The sequence below is a fragment of the Dunckerocampus dactyliophorus genome, chromosome 19 (genome assembly GCF_027744805.1).
Source record: "Dunckerocampus dactyliophorus isolate RoL2022-P2 chromosome 19, RoL_Ddac_1.1, whole genome shotgun sequence".
Classification (NCBI taxonomy): Eukaryota; Metazoa; Chordata; class Actinopteri; order Syngnathiformes; family Syngnathidae; genus Dunckerocampus; species Dunckerocampus dactyliophorus.
Genome location: NC_072837.1, coordinates 3,851,082 through 3,872,548, shown reverse-complemented (window position 1 = coordinate 3,872,548; position 21,467 = coordinate 3,851,082). Strand labels below are relative to the sequence as shown.

Sequence of the window (21,467 nt, the reverse complement as noted above, 5' to 3'; positions counted from 1 at the left end):
TGTCAGACCAAGGTTGCCAGGTTTGAAATTTTCGTTTGGAATTTGATGTTTGTTCACTTCAGGCAGACGCGGTATCTTGGAAGCCTTTTAAGTGAAAATATATAAATATACTTCGTAGTTGGCTTCAGTGGAATGTATTTATTTTGGCAGATAAAGTATATGTAGATACCAGATATTGCTGAACATTGGACCGTTTTTCAGCAAAACGGGGATTGAGTGTTCAGATATCTGGCAACAAGCTCCTGAATCTGACGCGCCAGTGCTACGCCAGTGCAGTGTGCATCTGTAACTTGTCGCCATCGTATCTGAATAAGTGTGAGAACTAGCTGCAGTGAGCCTTGAATATGACAACCTAATTATATAATTTACGCGTCTTTGTGGGATTTTAATGAAACGTTGCTATGTTAGGTTATCGTGAATGCGTTTAGCGGAGTCGTAATGGTGTAGTTATATGAACTGTGGCTAATAAACATCTTGAGTAGCAGCAAGGTTAACCCAAGGAGCGGTTGGCTGCTTGTTGGTGCTAATGCTAAGTAGCTAGCAGGCAATTACATGGACAGTTAATGGCATTGTTTTGACTTAATTGTTATCAATATTTTTCCGACTCCTGGTTATTTTGGCACTTGTGTCCTAACTGTATATGTTAGCTAAGGCGCTAGCATCGCCAGGAAGCTAGCCGCAACTTCGCTGAGAAACCCCCAAGATTTTTTTTTGTGAAGCTAACGAAGCTAACTACCAAGCTTGGCCGGATAAAAGTCTGTTAAACTGGAGCTGGCACCGTCACATTTCTTCCTTTAACACGTAAGTATTACATTTTCGCTACGATTAGTCGTATTTTTTAACGTTGGTACACCTTTATGGCGCTAACGTAGCATTTTGTCAAACGCCAGCTGTTATTCCGGTGGCTAATGCTATGCTAGCTGCCACATAGAATTGTCGTTTCATGGAGAAACTCGAGCTTCTTCTATGTGCGACTAGCGTTTAAAACGCCTGGAATTTGTTGTTACACAGCAGGCTGCTTGGCGTGAAACATGTCTGAGGGCTCTGAGAGCAAGCAGGCCTCGGACACTGTCCAGGAAGCCAAGCCAGAGCCGATGGCCGCTGCGCCCGCAGGTCAAGGCGTGTCGTCGGTGTCTCCTCCTGTGTCCGTGGTGAGCCAGCCCCCAGCTGCAGCTGCCACGGAGGATGAGGAGGAGGAAAGCGAGGATGAGTCTGAGATTTTGGAGGAGAGTCCATGTGGACGCTGGCAGAAGCGCAGAGAAGAGGTAAGTAGCCCATGTATTCATGCAAAAGTCATATTATTAATATTAAATTGCTTTGATACATTTGCTTTGTCCTCCTCGTAGGTGAATCAGCGCAATGTGCCTGGCATTGATAACGCCTACCTGGCTATGGACACTGAGGAGGGAGTGGAGGTGGTTTGGAATGAAGTCATGTTCTCAGAAAGGAAAAACTTCAAACTACAAGAGGTAGGTGCTCTTACGTTTGCCCGTAACTGTTGTTGAACACCGTAGACCGATGATCTGAATGCTTATATTTGACAAAATATTTCACTTTTTTGATGATATCTGGCAGTATTATGGTGTGCAAAGTAGTAATGGATTAGTGATACCATGCCATTGCCAGGGAATGTAAATGTAATCACGATATGTTATTTTATATCTCTCAAGATGCAGTATTGATACATCATGTGCATTTGTGCACTTTTCTCTAGTGTACCTTCCTTCATTTGCATTACTGTTACCATAAATTAAGCATGCCCAAAGTGCGGCCTTGGGGCCATTTTCCTTCACCAGCTAGCTTTTTATTGGCCCCCGGCATATTCTAAAAATAAAATACATTTATTATTGGTACATAGTCATAGATATTACACTTAGCATAGCTAAGCATACATTGGATTAGCATCCTTAATGCACAAAATGTATCAAAGTGGTCCCCCACATTCTTTATTTTTTTTTTAAGTTTGAAAATCCATGTAGTAAATGCTGTAATTAAGGCAGGGGTGTTTACCTAAAGAGCAAGGAGGATGGGGTGTTAATTGAAGCAAGTGATAATTGGAGAGAGGCTGTTACTATGTCCCTTTATACCATATTTTTTTAAGCTTGACAATGATATGGAATGAATGAGAAAGTAGAAAGAAAAACATAAAAAAACATGACCACAGGGTCATTTATTATATTGAACAACACAACAACACAACCAATATTATAAGCAGCGGTGAGGTGCAAAGTGCTCAGCCAGAATAATACCGCTGATGAGTTCATTTGTGAATAACAGTACGGCAGGTGTCACACAATGATATGTATATGGTTTCCATCAAAACATTAAACATCTTACCTCAAACACACAGTATCCTTTTTATCTGTGCTCTTTGTAGTATTATGTCACATGTTTAGTGCCTCAACAATGATGTTATATGGCAAGCTTGTAGTAATGCTTGCTTGTTATCAATACATTTAGTCAATAGTTGCTGTTCTTCAAGATTCAATTTTGCTCTCAATGTGTGCATGTTTACATAGTATTGTTGCTATAAGCTATTGTGCTGACTTCTTACTTCTCTATACAGGAAAAAGTAAAAGCCGTCTTTGACAATTTGATCCAGCTGGAGCATTTAAACATTGTGAAGTTTCACAAGTACTGGGCTGACGTCAAGGAGAACAGAGCCAGGGTAGATGGAAAACTCTCAACTTAAGTTTTTGTCGTAGCAAATAGCACTTGCATTACAAGTGTGACGTTGACTTGTTTACGTGTCCTGCTGCAGGTCATCTTCATCACAGAGTACATGTCCTCTGGAAGTCTCAAACAGTTTCTGAAAAAGACAAAGAAGAATCACAAGACCATGAATGAAAAGGTATTGAATAAAGGGATAGAAAAACATGTTTACATTTATACTTCTAATCATATGGTGATATTTCTTCCAGGCATGGAAGCGCTGGTGCACACAAATACTCTCTGCTCTCAGGTGAGGCTCTGCTTGTTACTATTAATCCAGCAGATTCACTTCTGCTATCCTGCGCTCACAACTCTATTTTACTCCACAGCTACTTGCACTCCTGTGAGCCTCCCATCATTCACGGCAACCTGACGTGTGACACCATCTTTATTCAGCACAACGGCCTCATCAAGATCGGCTCAGGTAGATGACACTGACAGCAGCAGAGATCTTAGTCATGGTCATGCTAAAATCACGGTGTCCGTATTTTCACTCCCACCAATCTAGTGGCCCCAGACACCATCAACAACCATGTCAAAACCTGTCGGGAAGAGCAGAAAAGCCTTCATTTTTTTGCTCCAGAATATGGAGGTAAGATCTTTGCTGGTGAACCGGCGATGGCGAAAGATAGAGGTCACATGGGTGATGTAGGTGACGTAGACACAAGTGCACTTGACAATGGCAGCCGAAGCAACAACCTAGTGGTTAGTGTTGCTAGTGTAGCGTTGTTCTGACGAGTGGCTGCCGTCTGACTCGGTCAGCAGCAGGGATTCATCCCCACATCCAGCGGACCCCACCGTCACTCTGCTTGAATGTACTTCTCTGCAGAAAAAGCTTCTGTTTTTTGGTCAAAATCTAAACTACCCTATGTTCTACCGCCAATATCTAAAGACGCAAAAAGGCTAGAAACAAACATAGAAAGAAAGAAGGGAGTCTAAAGTTTCTTTAGATGTTTATGTAGTCCTAAAACTCAATATTCTGTGGGTCTTGAAAGTTGAGCAAAAATGCCCAAAAAGTCACTCAGGCAGTATGGAGCTCTCTGCTCTGAACATGGCTGGCAGTCAATGACTTAATGTTATCGTACTTTATTGCATTGATCACAAAACATCGTTTTTTTCCCAGCTGTTGCCAATGTCACCACCGCAGTGGATATCTACTCCTTTGGAATGTGCGCCTTAGAGGTGAGAACTTGCATTCAGTCTGCTCTTAGCCCTTTAAGCCACATGATGACAAGGCCTGTTTGTGCTACAACACAAGCGAGTGTTCAGTCAGTAGCAATTACACCACCACTGGACTTGCAGTGAGCTTGTCACACAGTGACAAAGTAATTTACAAATAAATCATTAAAAAAATCATACAATGTGATTTCTGGATTATTTTATTTTTTTTAGATTATGTCTCTAAGAGTGGAAATGCATCTATGATGAAAATTTCAGATCTCTCCCTATTTTCTAAGTGGAAGAACTTGCAAAATCGCAGGGGGTGCAAATACTTATGGCCCTCACTGTACCTGTTGCGTGTAAAGGTGCTGTGATGCTATAATGTTCATTCTTTTATGAAGCCCTGAGTCAGACTGTTATGTTGAGTAATGACGTCCTGTTTGTTGACGAGCTGAGTTGAGTTTGAGACCTCTGTTGTAAACTCTTGTTTGTTCTACCAATTTGACAGATGGCCGTGCTAGAAATCCAAAGTAATGGAGATTCATCGTATGTTTCCCAAGAAGCCATAAACAGTGCCATTCAGTCCCTAGAGGACCCCTTGCAACGGGTAGGTCTTCTCGGCATGGGGGGTGTTTGGTATACAGAGAGAGACTCCATCTCTTCTCCATCTCTTCATGTTTTTGCTTTCCCTCTTTGTTCCTCCAGGAGTTCATCCAGAAGTGTCTGGAGGTGGACCCCAGCAAGCGGCCCACTGCCAAGGAGCTCTTGTTCCACCAGGCCTTGTTTGAGGTGCCCCTTCTCAAGCTGCTGGCTGCTCACTGCACCGTCAGCCACCAGCGTGAGTGGGAGGATATCGCCACACTTCAACTTCCTGTTAATTTGGCGTCGGTGTGTTTTAAAACCCATCCTCTGTTGTCTTGTAGATATGATTCCAGAAAACGCCTTAGAGGAGATGACAAAGAACATGGACCCCAACCTGGTGATTGTTGAAGGGAAGGAGGGCGTTCAGATGAAGTGAGACTGAGGGGTTTTATCACATGACATCCATTTGATGTATTGTTGCTTGGACTAACATTTGGCCTCTTTTGCTTCAGGCTGTCACAGTTTCCTGCCCTTGAGCTGGACAAATTTCTGGAGGACGTCAGGTAAGAGATGAGAGCCTGTGGAATAGTACTCCATAACCCACGGGTGTCCAGACGTTTTCCAGCAAGGGCCACATACTAAAAAATGAAAGAATGCAAGGGCCATGCTGATATTTTGTAAACTGCTAACAAGTTGTATATTATTTCAAAAACAACTGCATCTCAGCATTGTGGTGTACGTGAACAAGCATATTGTTAGTGTGAACTTTGGTCTTTGGTCCTTTTTTTTTCCCATTTTTGCGGCTGTTCTCTTTTTCTCTTAATATTTCGACTTTATTCTTGTAACATACCTTTGCCCGCAACCTAATGTTCCAAAAATGTGAACTTTATTCGTTGTTTTGTTTCTCATAATATGATGACTTAAAAAAAAAAACATCCTTTTTCTTTAATAGTTATAGTTATAATAATAGTTATATATATAATAGTTTTTGCTGTTTTAGTTTTCTTGTTAAATTTTAATTTTGGAATGGCCCCCGGGCCGCACTTTGGGCACCCCTGCCCTTAACCAGAGAAAAGCATTTTGGGAAAAAAAGATGTCAAACACGGCGCTGCAGCAGCTAATGAATTACTGTTAAAACAGATCACAGCTCATCTGCAGTGCTGTTGTTCAAACCTCCACAAATTAAAAAAATGCATATAAAATTGTATTCAATTGTAAAAAAATCAAATAAAAATAATTACAAAAAATAATGTGCTGCGCATATTAAGTCATTTTGGACTTAAAATAAAAACGTGTTCTTAAATGGATTTGTAATCTACACTACATTTGTACCTCCACTAGCTTTTGGACGATTTGTAAAAAAAAAGACTGCAAAAAACAAACTTGAAGTGATTCCACCTTCTCCCTCTTTTTGCTGATTCAGGAACGGGATCTATCCTTTGACTGCATTTGGGATTCCATGTCCACAGCAGCCTCAGCAGGAGGCGGTGAAGTCACCCATCGTGCCCCCATCTGTCAAAACGCCCACTCCAGAACCTGCAGAACTTGAGACCAGGAAGGTAAGACGGCCATCCGCTCGTGCTGAAGCAGAGGAAGTTAGCATTTTCTGCAGATGCGCTGATGTTCCATCACCACCCATCCGCAGGTCCTCCAGATGCAGTGCAACATTGAGCCGGTGGATGAAGGAGCCAAGCATCACGTGAGTCACCTCATTTGTCCTCACAAGTTCTTCTTTCTTCTGCTTCTGCAACAACAATGGAACATCTCTCCTCCCAGCTCACTCTGCTGTTGAAACTTGAGGACAAACTGAACCGACACCTGAGCTGTGACCTGTTACCAAGTGAGATACTTTTCACTTCAGCATCACCAATACACCACATGAACTCAAGTCGAAAACATGCACGTGGAATTAAGAGTCCCAGTACAAAGATGACCCGTGTGTGTGTTTGCATGATCTTCTGTCCTGTAGATGAGAATGTGCAAGAGTTGGCTGTGGAGCTCGTTCAGCTCGGCTTCATCAGCGAGGTAAACTCCTCACCCGGCCCCCCTCTTCTCCAGTAGACACCACTCAGACGTTCATGTGGCATCTGTAAAGCTGACCGCATCACGTATGCTTTAATGGAATTCCATGGGGGACAAAACAAAAATCAAATGTAGTAGTGTCCGTAGCGATGGTAAGAAATGAAAGCGACATTGAGCACAGAACATAAATACAGTGTGTACATGCAGTATACTGTATGTCATTACTGTCTGACCCTTTAAACTTACTAAAACAAAAAAACTATCATTCTTTGGGGTTTTGGGTTTTTAAAAAGTCTTTTTTTTTTGGTAGGACAGCAACAGTATCATTTCTAATGGTTTGAAAAAGAAAAACATACTGTAATATTGAAAATAAGTAACCTCTGCGAATGAAAGATTTTTCGTATAAAATTGTATTTGGTTAGTTTTTCCCTAATATTACGTAATGCCATTGACTCCATGTGGCAACCTGGGACGGGGAAAAGCCGAAAGTGAAAAAAAACCCAAATAATTTGGCGAGTTGAAAAGATTAAAAATGATTAAAATACATTTGACGAAGGATTAAGTAATACAAATAACTTCAAATCAATGTGTACAAATAAATGAAATGCCTCACCTATATTAGATGCCTGGTGCTCTCTGTAGTTGAGTAAAAAAAAAAGAAAAAAGAAGCCATTTAATTTAAAGGGATAGTTCTGATTTTTTTGGCATGAAGTTGTATGACATCCCCATCAGCATTGGAGCCCAATAACAGCGACTTACCCCCCACTTGGTCTCCTGAGTCCAGTTCTGGTCAGATTTCCGTGATGAAGAACGTAGTTCCACTTAGTTGCTGGGAACAATCAAGTAAAGAGTTTGGCTTCTAAAAACAAGATGCTTCAAAAGATTCAAACATTTGCATCACAAAAATGCCTTCTCAAAAAACTCAAACTCGCAAAACGCTCGGCGTTGTATCTCTCCCGCCACAAAGTCGCCCGTGCGTTCATGAAAACGTGACGAAGACATTCGCATGCTGACGGAGACGTCATGCAACTTCATGTCAAAAAATCCAAACTATTCCTTTAACTTGAGCCCATTGAAGCTGATATCTCCATCACCTCCCCCAGGGTGATCAGCCCCGACTCACGTCCGTTCTTGAAGAGGCCTTCTCCAAGTTCTACAGCCGCAACGGTTCTCTCAACCCCGTCACAGTTTCCTCGTAGCCAAGGACTGGCAGCGGGCGCTCCCTCCCTCACTCGGCCACAGCCCGCCTCTACTGCCTCATGTGGACAGACCAAGGACTGCGCCTCCTTTGCAGTCTTTGGATGCTGTGGTGGGACAAAGCTACCACTAAGTGGTTCTCTCTTATGTTGTCTTCTCCCTTACAGTACAGTACAGTACAGTACAGTACAATCTAGTACAGTACAGTACAATCTAGTACAGCCATCTGCTTCTCTTCTGGGAGAAAAGCCTCGTCATCGAAGGAAAACTCACTCTGGCTTATTTCTTTCACTTCTAAAGTCGTGTAATGTTTAAAAGAGTAAGCAGCTACAAAAGAGCGGTATTTTCCTTAAGTCAGTATTAAAAGTGTATTTTTAACATTTTTACTTGTTGAATAGCTGTCATTCTCTGTCCTTCCCCTCCTGCATTCTGAAGTGTGTTGTGGTGTTTAAGTCAAGTCTGCTTGTTTAAGCTGTGGATGAGAACATGAACGCGCCATGCTAGCTTCTCCTAAAAGCTGTGTCATATAGATAAAAATCTATTTATTTGTCTTTAAGTGGAATTTACTCACTGAATGTAGTCCCCCCCACCCCCCACCCCCAAATTTACTTTGCTGTTACTTTCTACCACAAACTTTTACAGGACTGTGAAAAGTGTGACATGGTGAGGCTGCTTTACATCAATGTGAACATGATTCTTTTTTTTTTGTTTATTCTGTGTGCATATGTCTAGCTTGCTACCACAGTTACTTCAACAAAATTAATCATCTTTAACATGTAGTGATTCATTTGGATCAAAGCATCTTAGCTTGCACCCCCACCCCCGTAAAATTATTCCAAATTAGCGAATGGCCATAATTGAGAAACGAGTCTTGCCTTTGAACGTCTCACAGGGTGTGTACATACTGACAGATTCTGGTGTGCTTTGGTTGTGCTGGCATCAAGTCTTGTAGACATTATGCTTCACACACTTTTCTGCTATATACGTTTGCCCTTTTTCTCTTTTTTTCCACTTTCTGAACATTAAAAAATCACTATCAGTACCTACTGTTTGTTCGGTGTGATGACTTTAATGAGCAACAAAGCACGTTTTAAAATCAAAAAGCTCGAAGTTACAGTGAAGAACCTTGAAATTGAAAGTATTTGATCCCTTATAGCAAGGGTGTCAAACTCGTGCCATGGAGGGCCGAAACGCTGCAGGATTTCTTTTCCAGACAGTTTTGAGGGAAGGAGCTCATCAGTTAAATCACCTGCTGGAGAGACTGGTTGGAGGGCGGTGTCTCGGCCCTCCCTGGCACCAGCCTGACGTGCATTACATCGAGTGATCATCCACGCATGCGTACATACAGTACACAAAAATATCCTTACATTACTCACCTCATACACCACCAGCCGATTACCCGCAAGTACAGGCCACTTGTTTGAAGCTAAACCGCGTTGGTAAGTAAAGGTAGCAAAATGTTTTTCAGGTCGGATGTTGAGTAAAATGTTAACCATTAATGTCTAAATATATAAAAATCCAGTCTATGTAGATCTGTTAATAATTCCATTTGGCAACATTTGTATTATCTCTTTACTTGTCATTCTAAAGTATTGTTTCTTCATTATACTGTTATTTTGTTTATGTACAAACCACGCGATATACTGTATGGTATAAAGTAGTGAAAAGGTGTCTCGTAGGGAGCATTAGCGCCCTCTGCTGGGTCTTTGCAGCCCTGACATCTGCGACTGCACCCCCTGCGTCTCCGTTGTAGATCGTTTTTCTATTTCTTTCCCTGAAGTGCTATAAAAAAAACTTTTCTTGACAAAAGTGTTATTCCTGTATATGCTAACGTCCATATATATGTTTCATGGCTAAGACTTTTGAAATTATAACGATAGTGATAGAGTTATTTTGGCGTGCTTTCAATTATGACGCAACTAGCTTGATTGTAGGCACGTGAGGAGACTACGTACGACGTAGTATGCCAATGAAGACCTGACTGAATGGGAAATGACATAATCTTACCAGGAGCATAAAGTGATCGTATTTTCAGGAAATGATCGTCGATACACGATTTGACGTTCCTCGGCACCATTTGCTACAGTAAAACATAACCAGAGACAGCATTTTGTTTAGCTCGTAAAGATGTTTTACCTTTAAATAAACTGTTGAAAAAAATGCAACTGGCAGAACAGCGCCCCCAGCTGGCTATAAAGAGGCGCAGTGCAGGCTGTATCCTGTTTGTGTTCGCCATGTCTTGCATGGGTCAAATTACCCTACATTATGGCATTCTTGGAATTACTGATTGTACATCGTACATAGGGTAAAATTGTCATATAAATACCATAATTATCGTACGTCTAGCAACGCTGGGAATACTAAAGAGAACGTCTGAGTTTGATTGGAGAGAGTAAATACCTGCGACACTTGTACAAAGATAATTAATGCTCCTTGTTGGAGGACGATTCATTGAACAATATCAAGTTGTTTTTATTGTTCGGCTGCCTTTATTTGCAAGTGCTGGCATCTTTATTTGTTGCTTTTGTGCCCTTCAGGTTGACGTCTTTCATGAAAACATGTAACGCAATGCAAGAAGCAAGGAAATAATCCATAAAACAGGCAAAACGTCACATAAAACATTCCTTTTCTATTTATTTACATACACAACAAATATAAAACTGTATGAGGATAAACTTTGAAAGGTCACAGAGGTCATTTGGAGGCGAGATTCGCGGGTCGAACAAACTCATGTTGTGTTTACATCCAGCTTTTCAGTTCATTTGTTTGGCTCTTTGGTAACCACGACGACCACTCAGAGATGACCAGGTAGGAAAAGGATAACTTCCTCCACACAGACGTTGCTTGCTTTGAGTTAAACATTCTTTAGAAACAAACACGCAAAGACAGAAGGAGAACTATGCACAGTGCAACATCTACAATAAAGTCAACTGATGGATGAGTTATGAGGCTACTCGTCGCTAGGTGGCAGCACTGTGCCGTGACAGCCTGAAGTAAACAACAATGAAAAACAAACTGGGTTTGAAAGACAAAAGAAAAGGTGTAGTCCCAAAACCTCACATCAGGATGTCTTTGCCTGGGCAGGCCAAAGAGGGCGGGGCCTGCTGCCGGCTCCACCTCCTGCTTCCTGGTAAGCATGATAGAGGTCATCCATGCTTCTTTTATCTCTCGTCTGCTAAAGTGCCGTTGGAGTCTTTGAGGCTGTCCGCCGTGTACTCGTACTCGCTCTCAGCCAGCTCGCCATCACGCTCGCAGATGACCGTCATGGGGCTGCTGAGGATTCGACAGCGAGCGTTATACTTGCTGCTGGCGGCCGATGGCGGCGTGCGTGAGCGTCCGTACTTGCCGCCGCCGCTCATGGGGAAGGCGGAGGACGTCGGCGAGGACAGAGCCAGGGCTTCGTAGCGGTTCCACTCGTCTGCCGCCCTCTTGCTGCGACCGGGGGAAGCGCACGGGCTCGAGGGAGTGGGCGGCGAGGACGGGGAAGCGGCAGACCCGGGGGAGTCCGACGCACCCTCGGATCGCGAGCGCTGGCAGCGGGGGTCCGTGGAGCGCAGCATCTCGGTGGCGGACATCCTGAAGCTGGTCTCCGAGCGGCTGCCCTTCTTCAGGAGGAGAGCTTTGAACGTGTCGCTGCTGGTGGATGACTTGCGAAGGTGCCGCTGGATGGAGCCCGCCTGGCGCGGCGACGATGACACCGGGCCCGGGGATGTGCTGGTGGGCGTCAAGGGCGGGGACTGAGAGTGACTCCCCGATCGGGACTTGTCCTCCTCAGACTCCCTGCGACCAAGAACCTTGCGCTTGGACCTGTGGACAATAGCAGACGACCACATCAGTGCCATGACAGGACAATCAAAGATGGCACTTCACATGTTGGCGAGGAAGAATAGCAAGAACATCATTCGTTTAGTTTGAATTTGGCTTTTTCTCCCGTGAAATGGAGGCTGCACTGCGTCCAAAGGACCAGTGAAAGCTCCTTTCACACAGACTGGAAAAGCTAGCATTTTTCCACTTCTCTCCACTGACACGGAATGAGGCTACCCGGCAATATTCCACGCTTGGAGGTTGCATCACTGCCGTAAGAGACAGCCTGTATCGCCCCTTTCACACTGCCTGTTCATGCTGGCAATTGTTCAAAGTCGACACCAGAGGCAGGATGGCGTCTGCGTGAAAGCGTATTCCGCCGTGCCCACAGCAGAGTGTGAAGTTTAACACTTGAGACTTGTTTGCGATTGAGATTGCGGGATGCTGTGTGAAAGCACTCTTAGTTGTGGCAGTGTTCTGTTCTGCTGGGTCCTGTGTAAAATGCACAGGTGAATCAATGGTGGGTTTACTGTTCCATCTCTGACAGGACCTCTAGCCTCTTTTTGCACAGAGATTGCGTGCATCAGTAGAGCTGGCTTTTATTCACCTGCGCCTTTCACACAAAACCCAGCAAAGCGGGACACTTCCCACAATCATGCTGGACAGCAACAGTTGCTTTCAGCACAACAGGGTGGAAGAAGAAGGCAAGGACTGGCCATCAGCCCTCCGCAAGTTCCCCTGATCAAAAGTGGGCCGATTGTCGGCCGTTTATTTTTGCTGCGCCTTTTCTCGGCAACATCACAGAAGGCGAGTAGTTGGCACAGCCAGGGTTGCCCCTCCCTACACGCAGAACGCGCACCGTGCGTAGAGGCCCACGATCCAAGGGGGCGCGTTGCTACAAATGTGCAAAGGATGCGCACCACCGCCATGACGCACGCATGCGGCTTCCAGTCAGCCCGAGGCTCTGTCGCCAATGAAATGACAGAATTCCGCTGACCAGCTGCATGCAAGGCATCCCTCGTGATGCCGCTGTGGGACAGGAAGGAGTGATAGTTATGGATAAAGAGGACAGCGAGACGAGTGGAAGTTATGAGTGACCCTGGCAAAATTGTTGTCCCAGTCCACCCCTGTGAAAAGGTGTTAACGTGTTTCGGCTTTGCGCTATACCCTTTCATACAGCATCTGTCCCGCTTTTAATGCTTCTTCCACATCTGGAAAATCTGGAAGAGTCCCAGAAAAGGACGACGAGCCGATCTTTGATGCTTGTTTGAAATAAAGCGACTTTATAACTGCACAGTGCTGCCACCTACAGGACTGGAGGGAACCAGCTTGCGGCGGTCGCCAGGGTCCGGTGCTGCTGTCGGGCCTTGGTGAGGTCTGCGCTCCGAACGAGTGCTTTGGTTGTTTCTGTGCTGGCAGCTTTTCACAAAAGATTATGCTGCAATCACTTTGGCCAACATTCCCCTCAAATCTTTGGCCCAAATTTTGCCATATGCCCGCTCTGCTCCCAGCCATCACTCGTCTGAGCGAGGGTGAGGATACATTTACCATGGAGCATGTCTGATCACATTTGATGGTCAAATGAATGAAAATGTGTACAAATGTGCCCAAAGCGCTTTTAATCACAAAAAACATCCATCCCCCTCTCAGGCGGGCTGCACTCAGCCTGCAAGCGTAAAGCCACGCCGAGCAGCAAACAAGGGATTAGGGCTTGTAGTGAATCAGCCTTATTAATGTCAGAGGGTCCCGTTGCTAATCCTGAAGCAACCGTGTCAACGTGGCCGACTAATTACAGGAGGAAGGTGCAGCGAGGGATCAAAATAATACACAGAAAAACACGTTTGAAGGGAGGAATGAAGGACGCAGTGAGACGCAATCCCTAATCCTCAGATTACATCTCCAAAAGAGAGTCTGAAGGTCACGCACGTACATATGAGTCTGTTTGGGGGGGAGGAAAAAAAGACAGTCAACTCCAATATGTGCTCGTGCCCTACATTCAACCTCACAGAGTTGCATAAGCGCTTCCTCGCACACCAGCACGCACACACCTGAATGCAGCCCAGCCGTGCGGTTCGCGGGGCACCAAACCCGTGGAATGTCGGGACGCCGTCGCTACTTTTTCATTGATGGATGCTCCTCTAAGCATCTACGAGGGGATTCCACGCTATGCTGTGTCTGGTCACAGGCCCAAATAGACATACAGTACATTTATGCACGGCCTATTACTAGTCCGAAAATCTATTTTTAGCCTTAATTAAGCATTTTCAAACATAAAAACGACTAAATGCAATGTGACAGGTGTCAGTAATGTGACTGTAATCATGTTCCAAATTCTGATGTTCATGAATGCACCTTGCTTTCATGTTATTGGTGGATAAAGGAGGAAGTGTTGTGGCAGGGACAGCGAGGAGGACAAAAGCGTGCGAGCTGAATTGGAATTATTCATCCTACTGGCGTTAAGGTTGGAAATACAACTTTTTAAAAAACGTCAGACTCGGTTTGACTTTATAAGAACGCTACATTACATTAAACACCACAAGAATACGTTATACTAGACACCACAAGAATACGTTATACTAGACACCACAAGAATATGTTATACTAGACACCACAAGAATACGTTATACTAGACACCACAAGAAGTCGTGGAAGAAAAAAACAAAACAAAACAATGAACTCTCCCAGTGTTAACATGTGTGAGTCTATTCCATTCATATCTACTATATATGTGCTGCTATACGAGTGCAAAGGTAACTATAGGGGCGTCATTTCACGTCTCGAGGGCTCTAATAGAGTTCAAAACCGTACTCAGAAGGCCGTAAAAAGGTTTTCTATGCTACAAAAATTCATACGGAAGTTGACGGAAGTTGACATCACGGTAATCACAGTCGGGTGTGTTATATTACAGCACATGTCGGTACTGCACTGGAATTTAGACAGTTGAAAAGTGCTTTTAGTGAGCCTTATTGGGAACACAACGTGTCTAGCAAGTGTGTGCCTCCAAGAAGCACTATTGTGCACTTTTTACATCTAGCCTGGAACCAACATAACACAGTAGCTGCCATACAGCACATACCACGACGTAACTTTAAGGAGGGGCACAGGAGGACACAAACGTACAGTGCTAACAGTACATGACGACTGACGATGCTTTATTTTAAGATGTGTAGCAAAGAGCAATAACACAAAAAACAGCAAAAATGGTAAAAACGGAGCAAAATTTTTTTTTTACAAAAAAAAAAAAGAAAAAATATATGCAAATATTTATATAAATAAATAAATATACATGTGGCCCCTTGCATCCTTTAATGGTTTTTCAGTATGCAGGCCTCTGTGGGAAGTTTGGACACCCCTGCTCGAGGGACGCTTGTTACTGTTATAACATTGCTTACTGTTATAACATTGTTTACTGTTATAACATTGCTTACTGTTATAACATTGCTTACTGTTATAACATTGCTTACTGTTATAACATTGTTTACTGTTATAACATTGTTTACTGTTATAACATTGCTTACTGTTATAACATTGTTTACTGTTATAACATTGTTTACTGTTATAACATTGCTTACTGTTATAACATTGCTTACTGTTATAACATTGTTTACTTCTGTTTTTTGTTTTCTTTTTGGAGACATCTCAGCATCATTTATGATTTTTGAAATATCAGCCCTCGTTAACCTTTCGGTGTTCTGTCATCATGCATCCATCATGTTCTATACCGCTTGTCTTGCAAACAAATCAGTTTGCCTTTTAACATGTCGCTGAATTTAAAAGCAATACAGTAGTCTTTATTTTTTCAAGCCGCTGTGCCTCCTCACAGACGTTCCCTCTGATCGATCGCAGAACATCCAAACAAGACATACGGTACACACACTCATCCTGTCCTGTTAGACAACATAGAAAACCTCCCATGACGTGTGTGTGAGTGTGTGTGTGTGTGTGTGTGTGTGTGTGTGTGTGTGTGTGTGTGTGTGTGTGTGTGTGTGCGTGCGTGCACGGTTTAAACGTAAAGTCAGTCAGTTGACGGCGGAAATAAACTCCCATGAAATGAATTTCCTGCGCTCGGTCGAGAGAAGTCAAAACTGAGGCGGCACGTGAGCGTGAAAACCGAAGTGGCGCGCCGCATGAGAAATTTATGTGTGTGTCCCACCCCCTCTCCCCCCGACTTTGAACAGCAATATATGTCAGCGAGAGAGCGAGAATAAGCACAAGCTGCTTGCCGTCTCTCTATTCTCTCTCCAGCGGCCTCTAACCCAGATGAAGCCCACCGGGTGTCGACTTGCTTAAAAAATGAATGAAGTCTTTTTGTTGTTGCATGCCTGAGACTGAGACATTCACGTCGTGTATTCTAAATGGTTGCTTCTACGTGACGACATGCTAGACATGTGGCGATGGGACAGTGTTGGCGTTAAGTTACGACAGTGAGGAGGAGGAAGGAAACGGAATGAATGATGGCTGTGCTGAAGCACGGCAGAGCCAATGAGAACCACAACAAAGTGTACATAGGAAGTAAGGCTGAGCATAATAATCAATTAACTGATTGGTGAGTCATCGCAAGTGAAGCAATACTGAGTGCAGTACTCGAATACAACCAGCAGAGGCGCTGTTGATTCAACAATTAAGTTGAGCTATTATTCTTCCCAATACAAGCCACTACTAGCTGGGATTAGACCGACGGGTTAGTTTTACCCTCCTGATGATGTATTGTTGCAATAGTAATCTTCATGGAAACAGGAGTTAAGAACATTCATAGATCTGATACAACAGTTGCGAACGGTACCTGTGAATGGCGGCAAAAAGGTCCTCTGTAGTTCGGGTCCGCGTGGGAGTCGGGGTCACCATGCTCCCCTCCGGAGTCCCGTTGAGAGATGACTCGGCCGTGTTGGATTCAAACACGTCACCTGCGAGGAACACACACACGAGTTACATCTTTGGTGTGTGTGTCGCCATCGTCGGCGCTGCCTGCCTGCGACTGATTGTCCTTACATTCTCTGGCTTTAGTCTCCTTTCTCCTCCTTTTCCTCACAACCTACTCGCTGGCGTCTTTCCCAACCGCCTGAGCCGCCGGCTGCGAGCGGTCTCACTTTACACTCTCTCATCCTCCCCTTCATCCCTGCCTCCCTCCCTGTGATGCGATGGAGCCCCTCCCCCCTATCGCTACATGCATGAAAAGCCCCTGGGATGCTAACCCCCCGCCCCCCTGATTCTTTACCTCTGAGGGAGAGGGGAAAGATAGCAAAGAGCGGGAAGGGATTAGATAGTAGACATGGAAAATTGATTTGGGAACAGGGATGAATGAAATCCATCCACTTGCTATATTGCTTATCCAGTTCAGGGTCAAGGCAGGGGGGGTAGAGCACCCTGGACTGGTTGACGGTCAAAGGCAGGGTGACTGTGGACTACAGTCAACTACATGAACCACTACAATACCAGAGAGGAGTTTGTGTGTAAGGCGCTGCTTTCCTGCTGATAAGCACCCCCCCAAGTCTTAAAAAGCTAGTGGCTTTAACTTTGGCTTCCTTTGCTATAAGCGGAGCGAATGAATTTCACAGCTGTCCACACAGAGCTGGCACACCACTACCCCTGCAGGATTAAAATAATGGGCTTAAACTAATGCAGCATCAGCGTTTAGATAAATAGCAATCAAGTTAAATGACAAACCTGCGTCGTCCTCCTTGGAGCTGATGGACCCCGCCGAGCTACTCGTCTCATCCTCATCGTCATCAGGGGTCTCTCCGTTCTGGCAGGGTTCTTGGTCCAGGCTGGCGTTCTGGCCCGTAGAGATATGAGACTCAGACTGGATGTCTGTGGACGTGTCGCTGCTCTCTTCTTGTGGCTCAGAGCTCTCCAAACTTTCTTCATCCTCCCCTAGCTCCTCTTCTTTAACTTGGGGTTGGGACACACAGTCTTTGTCTTCAGCTTGGACTGGCTGAGGGCTTGGCGGCGGGACAAAAGAGAATTTGGGTTTCTTGGAGATGATCGGAGGCTTCTGTTTGACAGAGAGGCTCGGCAATACGCTCTGCCCTTTGTTGTCTTCTATCCCATTTGAAAGAACGCAGCTATCTTCAGGTTTTCCATTGACAAGACAATCGGGTATGTCACGCGTGATACTGCAGTCTAAAGACAGCTCTTCGATAAGGTTTGACACAGGCGAGGGAGTAAGATCACATGAGTTATTTTGCTCTGAGGAGTTTATCAGCACCTGCGAATGAGACTTATCCAAGTTGTGGGGCTGCAGGCCCATAAAGTCTGTCCCTTCTTCCTGAGCTTTAGACAGCTCCAGGTCGATGTCGGTCTCCTCCCGCCGCCGGACTGATCGTAACTGAACGCTACGCAGAGCAAAAGGTGTAATGAGAGGCATGGGAGACTTTGTAGGACTGTTTGGAACGGCAGCTGTGGGCGCTTTCTCGGCAGCAGATGGGGAGGAAGAGAAGGAGGCAACAGCAGGCAGTGGAGGAGGTGGCGGGGGGCCCGTGAGGGACACAGGAGGTGGTGGCGGGGGCGGAGGACTAAGGCTCCCATTGAGCGACACACTGGGGTGAATTAGAGTTTCAGGGGATGGAGGAGGTGGGAAATCCGGTGAAATGGAGCAGCCTAGTGGCGGGGTCTGTGTTTGAAACTGTGGCGTGTGCAGCAGTGTGGGTGCTGGTGGAGAAGGAGAAGCAGGGGAATGTGCATTCATGTTTGGTGGCAGAGGAGGAGGGAATGGTGGTGGTGGGCTGAGGGGGGTGCTTGGAGCTGAGGACGAGGTCACGGGCACATGTGGTGGTGCGGAAGGCCCAGAGTTCTTGAGAGAGTCTGAGGTGTTAGAGGAAAGTGAGGTGGAGGAAGAGGACATAGATAGCGAGGAGATGAGAGATGATTTCCTCTCAGGAACTTTGGGCTTGGGTCGACTGCCTGAGGGAGACATGGACCGGATGCCATGTGGCACAGGTGTTCCAGCTGTGGGGGTGTTGGACTGGCTGGAGTAGCCGCTAGATGGCGAAGTGAGTCTGTGCACTCTTTCCGGAGATGTTTTCGGCTTTACTGCCACTCTTTCTTCCTGGCCTGAAGCTTCTTGTTCCTGATGGCTACCATGAATCTCAGTTCCATTCCGCACTTCTCCTGGTGGCCCGGTTGCCATGTTATCTATATGAGCTGCAGGTGTCTGTAAACTCTGGTCCCCGTGGTTCCGAGGGTATTCCATGTAGTAGCCCCAGGAATCAGCATAGTCGGAACGCAAGCTGCTGGTGTCACTGTGAGCAGGGGTCACGTGACATAGCGAGTATGCATTGGACACGCCCATGCCATTTGCACTAGTTGTTAATGATGTAGCGGAGCTCCCTGCGCTAATGCTACTTTGACTCCGTGGACGTAGCACCCAAGGGTCATCGTAGTCGCTGCTGGGGCTGTGTGAGGGTGAAGACGGGGAGGCGCCTTTTCCTTTCCCAGGTCTCAGCCCCATCTGGAGACTCTGCTGCAAGGTGGCAATCAGAGTCTCATTCAGCATGGCGTTGTTGGGCTCGCTGTTACCACTGATGGCGCTCACACCTCCAAGAGGCTTTTTGGGGCCAGGTTTTCGCTTCAGGGAGTCTGTGCGAGCCGGGGGCAGCGGGGGTTTCTTGGACTTGCGAAGGGAGATGCTGCGGGCTAGGGAGCGATCGCTATACAAGCTGCCGTACTCATCCTGATTGGCCATCTCACGGCACTCGTACATGCTGTGTCTGGTGGCCCGTCCAGCGCCCATCCCGTGTCCACTACCATGGCTGCGTGAGCGCAGGCCCGAGTCCAGGTGCATGGAGGTGTAATATCCGTCGTTGTCCTGGGAATAGAGTGAGCTGGAATCAGTAGTTGTCCTGGACGACACCTCCAGGCTGTTGTACAGCTGGTTGATGGGAGTGGAAGAGCTGGAGGTCAGAGTGTGGTGAGGAACCACCACATTTTCTGGTGCGTCGTAGATCCACTGCTCGTCTGTCTGACACGAGGGTGGTGTGGGTGCCAAGGTGCTATGACTGTGCAGGCTGTTGTCCGATTGCCCAGACTCGCTAGCGGGTGCTGCTGCAACCCGACTCCCTTCCAGTGGCGTGTGAACAGGAGTGGAGGTGGCCAGGGCTGGACAGGTGGCGCTGTGAGTAAAGCCTGCCAGACTGGAAGTCAGGGGATCAGTGCAGGAGGCTAGACTGAGAGGCCGAGCAGCTGGGTCAGCTGAGGATGGTGAGTGGGAATGCTGTCCAGAGGTGTTGACAGTGATGACCTCGGATGAGCTGGGCAGGGTGGCGTTGGGGATGAATGAGGTGGAATAGGCGGCATGCGGCAACACCACACAGGCTGGACCGCCACCCCAGTCGCTGGACCGCGTCCGCCTCACCTCCTGAGACTTGGGCCTGGGTAGGGTGCCTGTCCTGGGGACGTTCCTCATATGCACAACTGTATCGTCAGCCTGAAGCTTTCCAATCTGCCTCTGGGGTGTGTTCTGTTCTTCGCACTTAATAGGGGTGCTGCTGTAGATGGGATCGGCGCTGAGTGACACCCTAGCGCCCTGACGGGGCAGACTGTGAAATCTGGACGGGTCCCCGTTATGCTGATGTGGCAGCATCAAGATCCCAGAGCTGTCGCTGCTGGAGATGGATATACTTCCTGTCGAGGAGGAAGCAGAAATGCCGGCCAACTGGGCAGCGATACCCTGTCCTCTCTGAGCTCGAATTCTCCTCATGGACGGCGGTACAACCTTCACTTCTTCTGTCTGGCAGCTTGAATCTCGGGTCTGGGAACGTCGGAGGGTCGAGTTGACGCTCCCGACTCGGCCCAAAGTGGAGTACTGTCCTGGGATGAACATGGAATGTGGTCGTAGTTCTCCACCGCGTCCTTTTGCTGTCAAAAGAAAAAAATGTGATAAGCTTGATAACAATCTAGGTTTCTCTGAGAGTTGCACTACCTGTGACTTTTCCCTCCAACTTCCCTACTGGCTTCACAGAGAAGCTAATTAATTTGATTTTCTGCAACCTTGTCTGACGTGATAATAACTTCTGGTCTTGCTCATTAGGGAGGAAAGGATATGAGAAGAGACTCCTTAATAAGTTTAGCCTTGTCTACAGGAAGGACAAACACTCCCTTGGGGTCATTAGCTTGCAACATGCAGATACATGCAACATGCATACACAACACTTAGGTGGTCATGCATGGCTACTCAGAGCAGGACATGCAGGATACGGAATAGGCACACAACAAATCAAACATTTGGAAGAATCAATCAAGTCTGCTCTGCGATACTCGCCTTCCAAAACATACATCCGCTCCTCTTTCACCCTCCCTAAAACACATATAAACTGTACGCTGCAGCTGCTGCGATAGATTAAGCTGCGGGTCTGCTTGGCAAGTCAGTGCTGGTGCAAAGGAGAGGGAGCGATGAAGCGCCAGGACAATTAGGCGTCACGGCATTCAGAGGCTGTCGTCGGCTGCTGGCCACTAACAAGACTTTAAAGCTCCGTGCCTGTCTTCCGCCGGGATGTTATCGCTAAAGAGAAATGACTTTCTCCTTAAGCACTGCGGCCAGGCTACAGTGCACACGGGGCATAAATAATCATTAAGCATGCAGTGGTCGCTGGCACAGGTCACTTTAGAGGGAAGAGCCCAAAACCTTTATTTGTGAGGAGATCGTGCAGCGATGCCGGATACTGTAGTGTATTGTGTCAAATATGCAGCCTTTACAATGAGCAGAAATGCATGGTTGTAGACCACAACAGTGTATCCCACTGGGTATCCTTTAATACAGGCAAACTTTTTACACTGAGGGCCGCATACAGAAACATTGATGGATGCGAGGGGCTACTCTGACATTTTGTACATCCTAAAACTAATTCAGTGTAGGTCAATATAGGCGAAGCTATCTGAACAAAACACCCACAGCCATCTAAGCTTTTGTGACAAAGCAAATTAGTATCTACTGTAATAATATATCTCGTTAACAATTAATTCATTTTATTTTTAGAATATGCCAAGGGACAATA

The 21,467-nt window shown here is 46.0% G+C and overlaps 2 protein-coding genes across 9 annotated transcripts in view; one reads left to right on the top strand and one right to left on the bottom strand.

The window, feature by feature from the left end:
* Nucleotides 1-267: 267 nt before the first annotated feature.
* Nucleotides 268-8,716, top strand: nrbp1 (nuclear receptor binding protein 1). The gene is made up of 18 exons (XM_054762605.1): nt 268-801; nt 1,012-1,265; nt 1,347-1,469; nt 2,567-2,668; nt 2,762-2,851; nt 2,922-2,962; nt 3,042-3,136; nt 3,221-3,304; nt 3,836-3,894; nt 4,382-4,480; nt 4,579-4,711; nt 4,797-4,887; nt 4,968-5,018; nt 5,879-6,014; nt 6,101-6,154; nt 6,232-6,295; nt 6,425-6,480; nt 7,581-8,716. Exons 2-18 carry the CDS (start codon nt 1,032-1,034, stop codon nt 7,674-7,676), a joined length of 1,608 nt encoding a protein of 535 aa, XP_054618580.1. The 5' UTR covers nt 268-801; nt 1,012-1,031; the 3' UTR covers nt 7,677-8,716.
* Nucleotides 8,717-10,283: 1,567 nt separating this feature from the next.
* Nucleotides 10,284-21,467, bottom strand: part of nhsl1b (NHS-like 1b) — an 85,755-nt gene continuing 74,571 nt past the window's right edge. For all 8 annotated transcript variants that reach the window (XM_054761080.1, XM_054761077.1, XM_054761085.1 and 5 more), the window contains 3 exons: nt 17,143-20,331; nt 16,262-16,382; nt 10,284-11,481 (listed from right to left, as the gene is read on the bottom strand). In XM_054761080.1, the coding sequence (XP_054617055.1) occupies nt 10,836-11,481; nt 16,262-16,382; nt 17,143-20,331 (3,956 nt within the window). In that variant the 3' untranslated portion in view covers nt 10,284-10,835. The remainder of the gene's footprint in view (nt 11,482-16,261; nt 16,383-17,142; nt 20,332-21,467) is intronic.

What these genes read in the sequence shown, in the direction of transcription:
- nrbp1 (XM_054762605.1), top strand. Translation starts at nt 1,032, where the DNA reads ATGTCTGAGGGCTCTGAGAGCAAGCAGGCCTCGGACACTGTCCAGGAA. An exon ending in CCTCATCAAGATCGGCTCAG is followed by an intron (nt 3,137 to 3,220) that starts GTAGATGACACT and finishes CCACCAATCTAG; the next exon opens with TGGCCCCAGACACCATCAAC. An exon ending in TAGAGGACCCCTTGCAACGG is followed by an intron (nt 4,481 to 4,578) that starts GTAGGTCTTCTC and finishes TTGTTCCTCCAG; the next exon opens with GAGTTCATCCAGAAGTGTCT.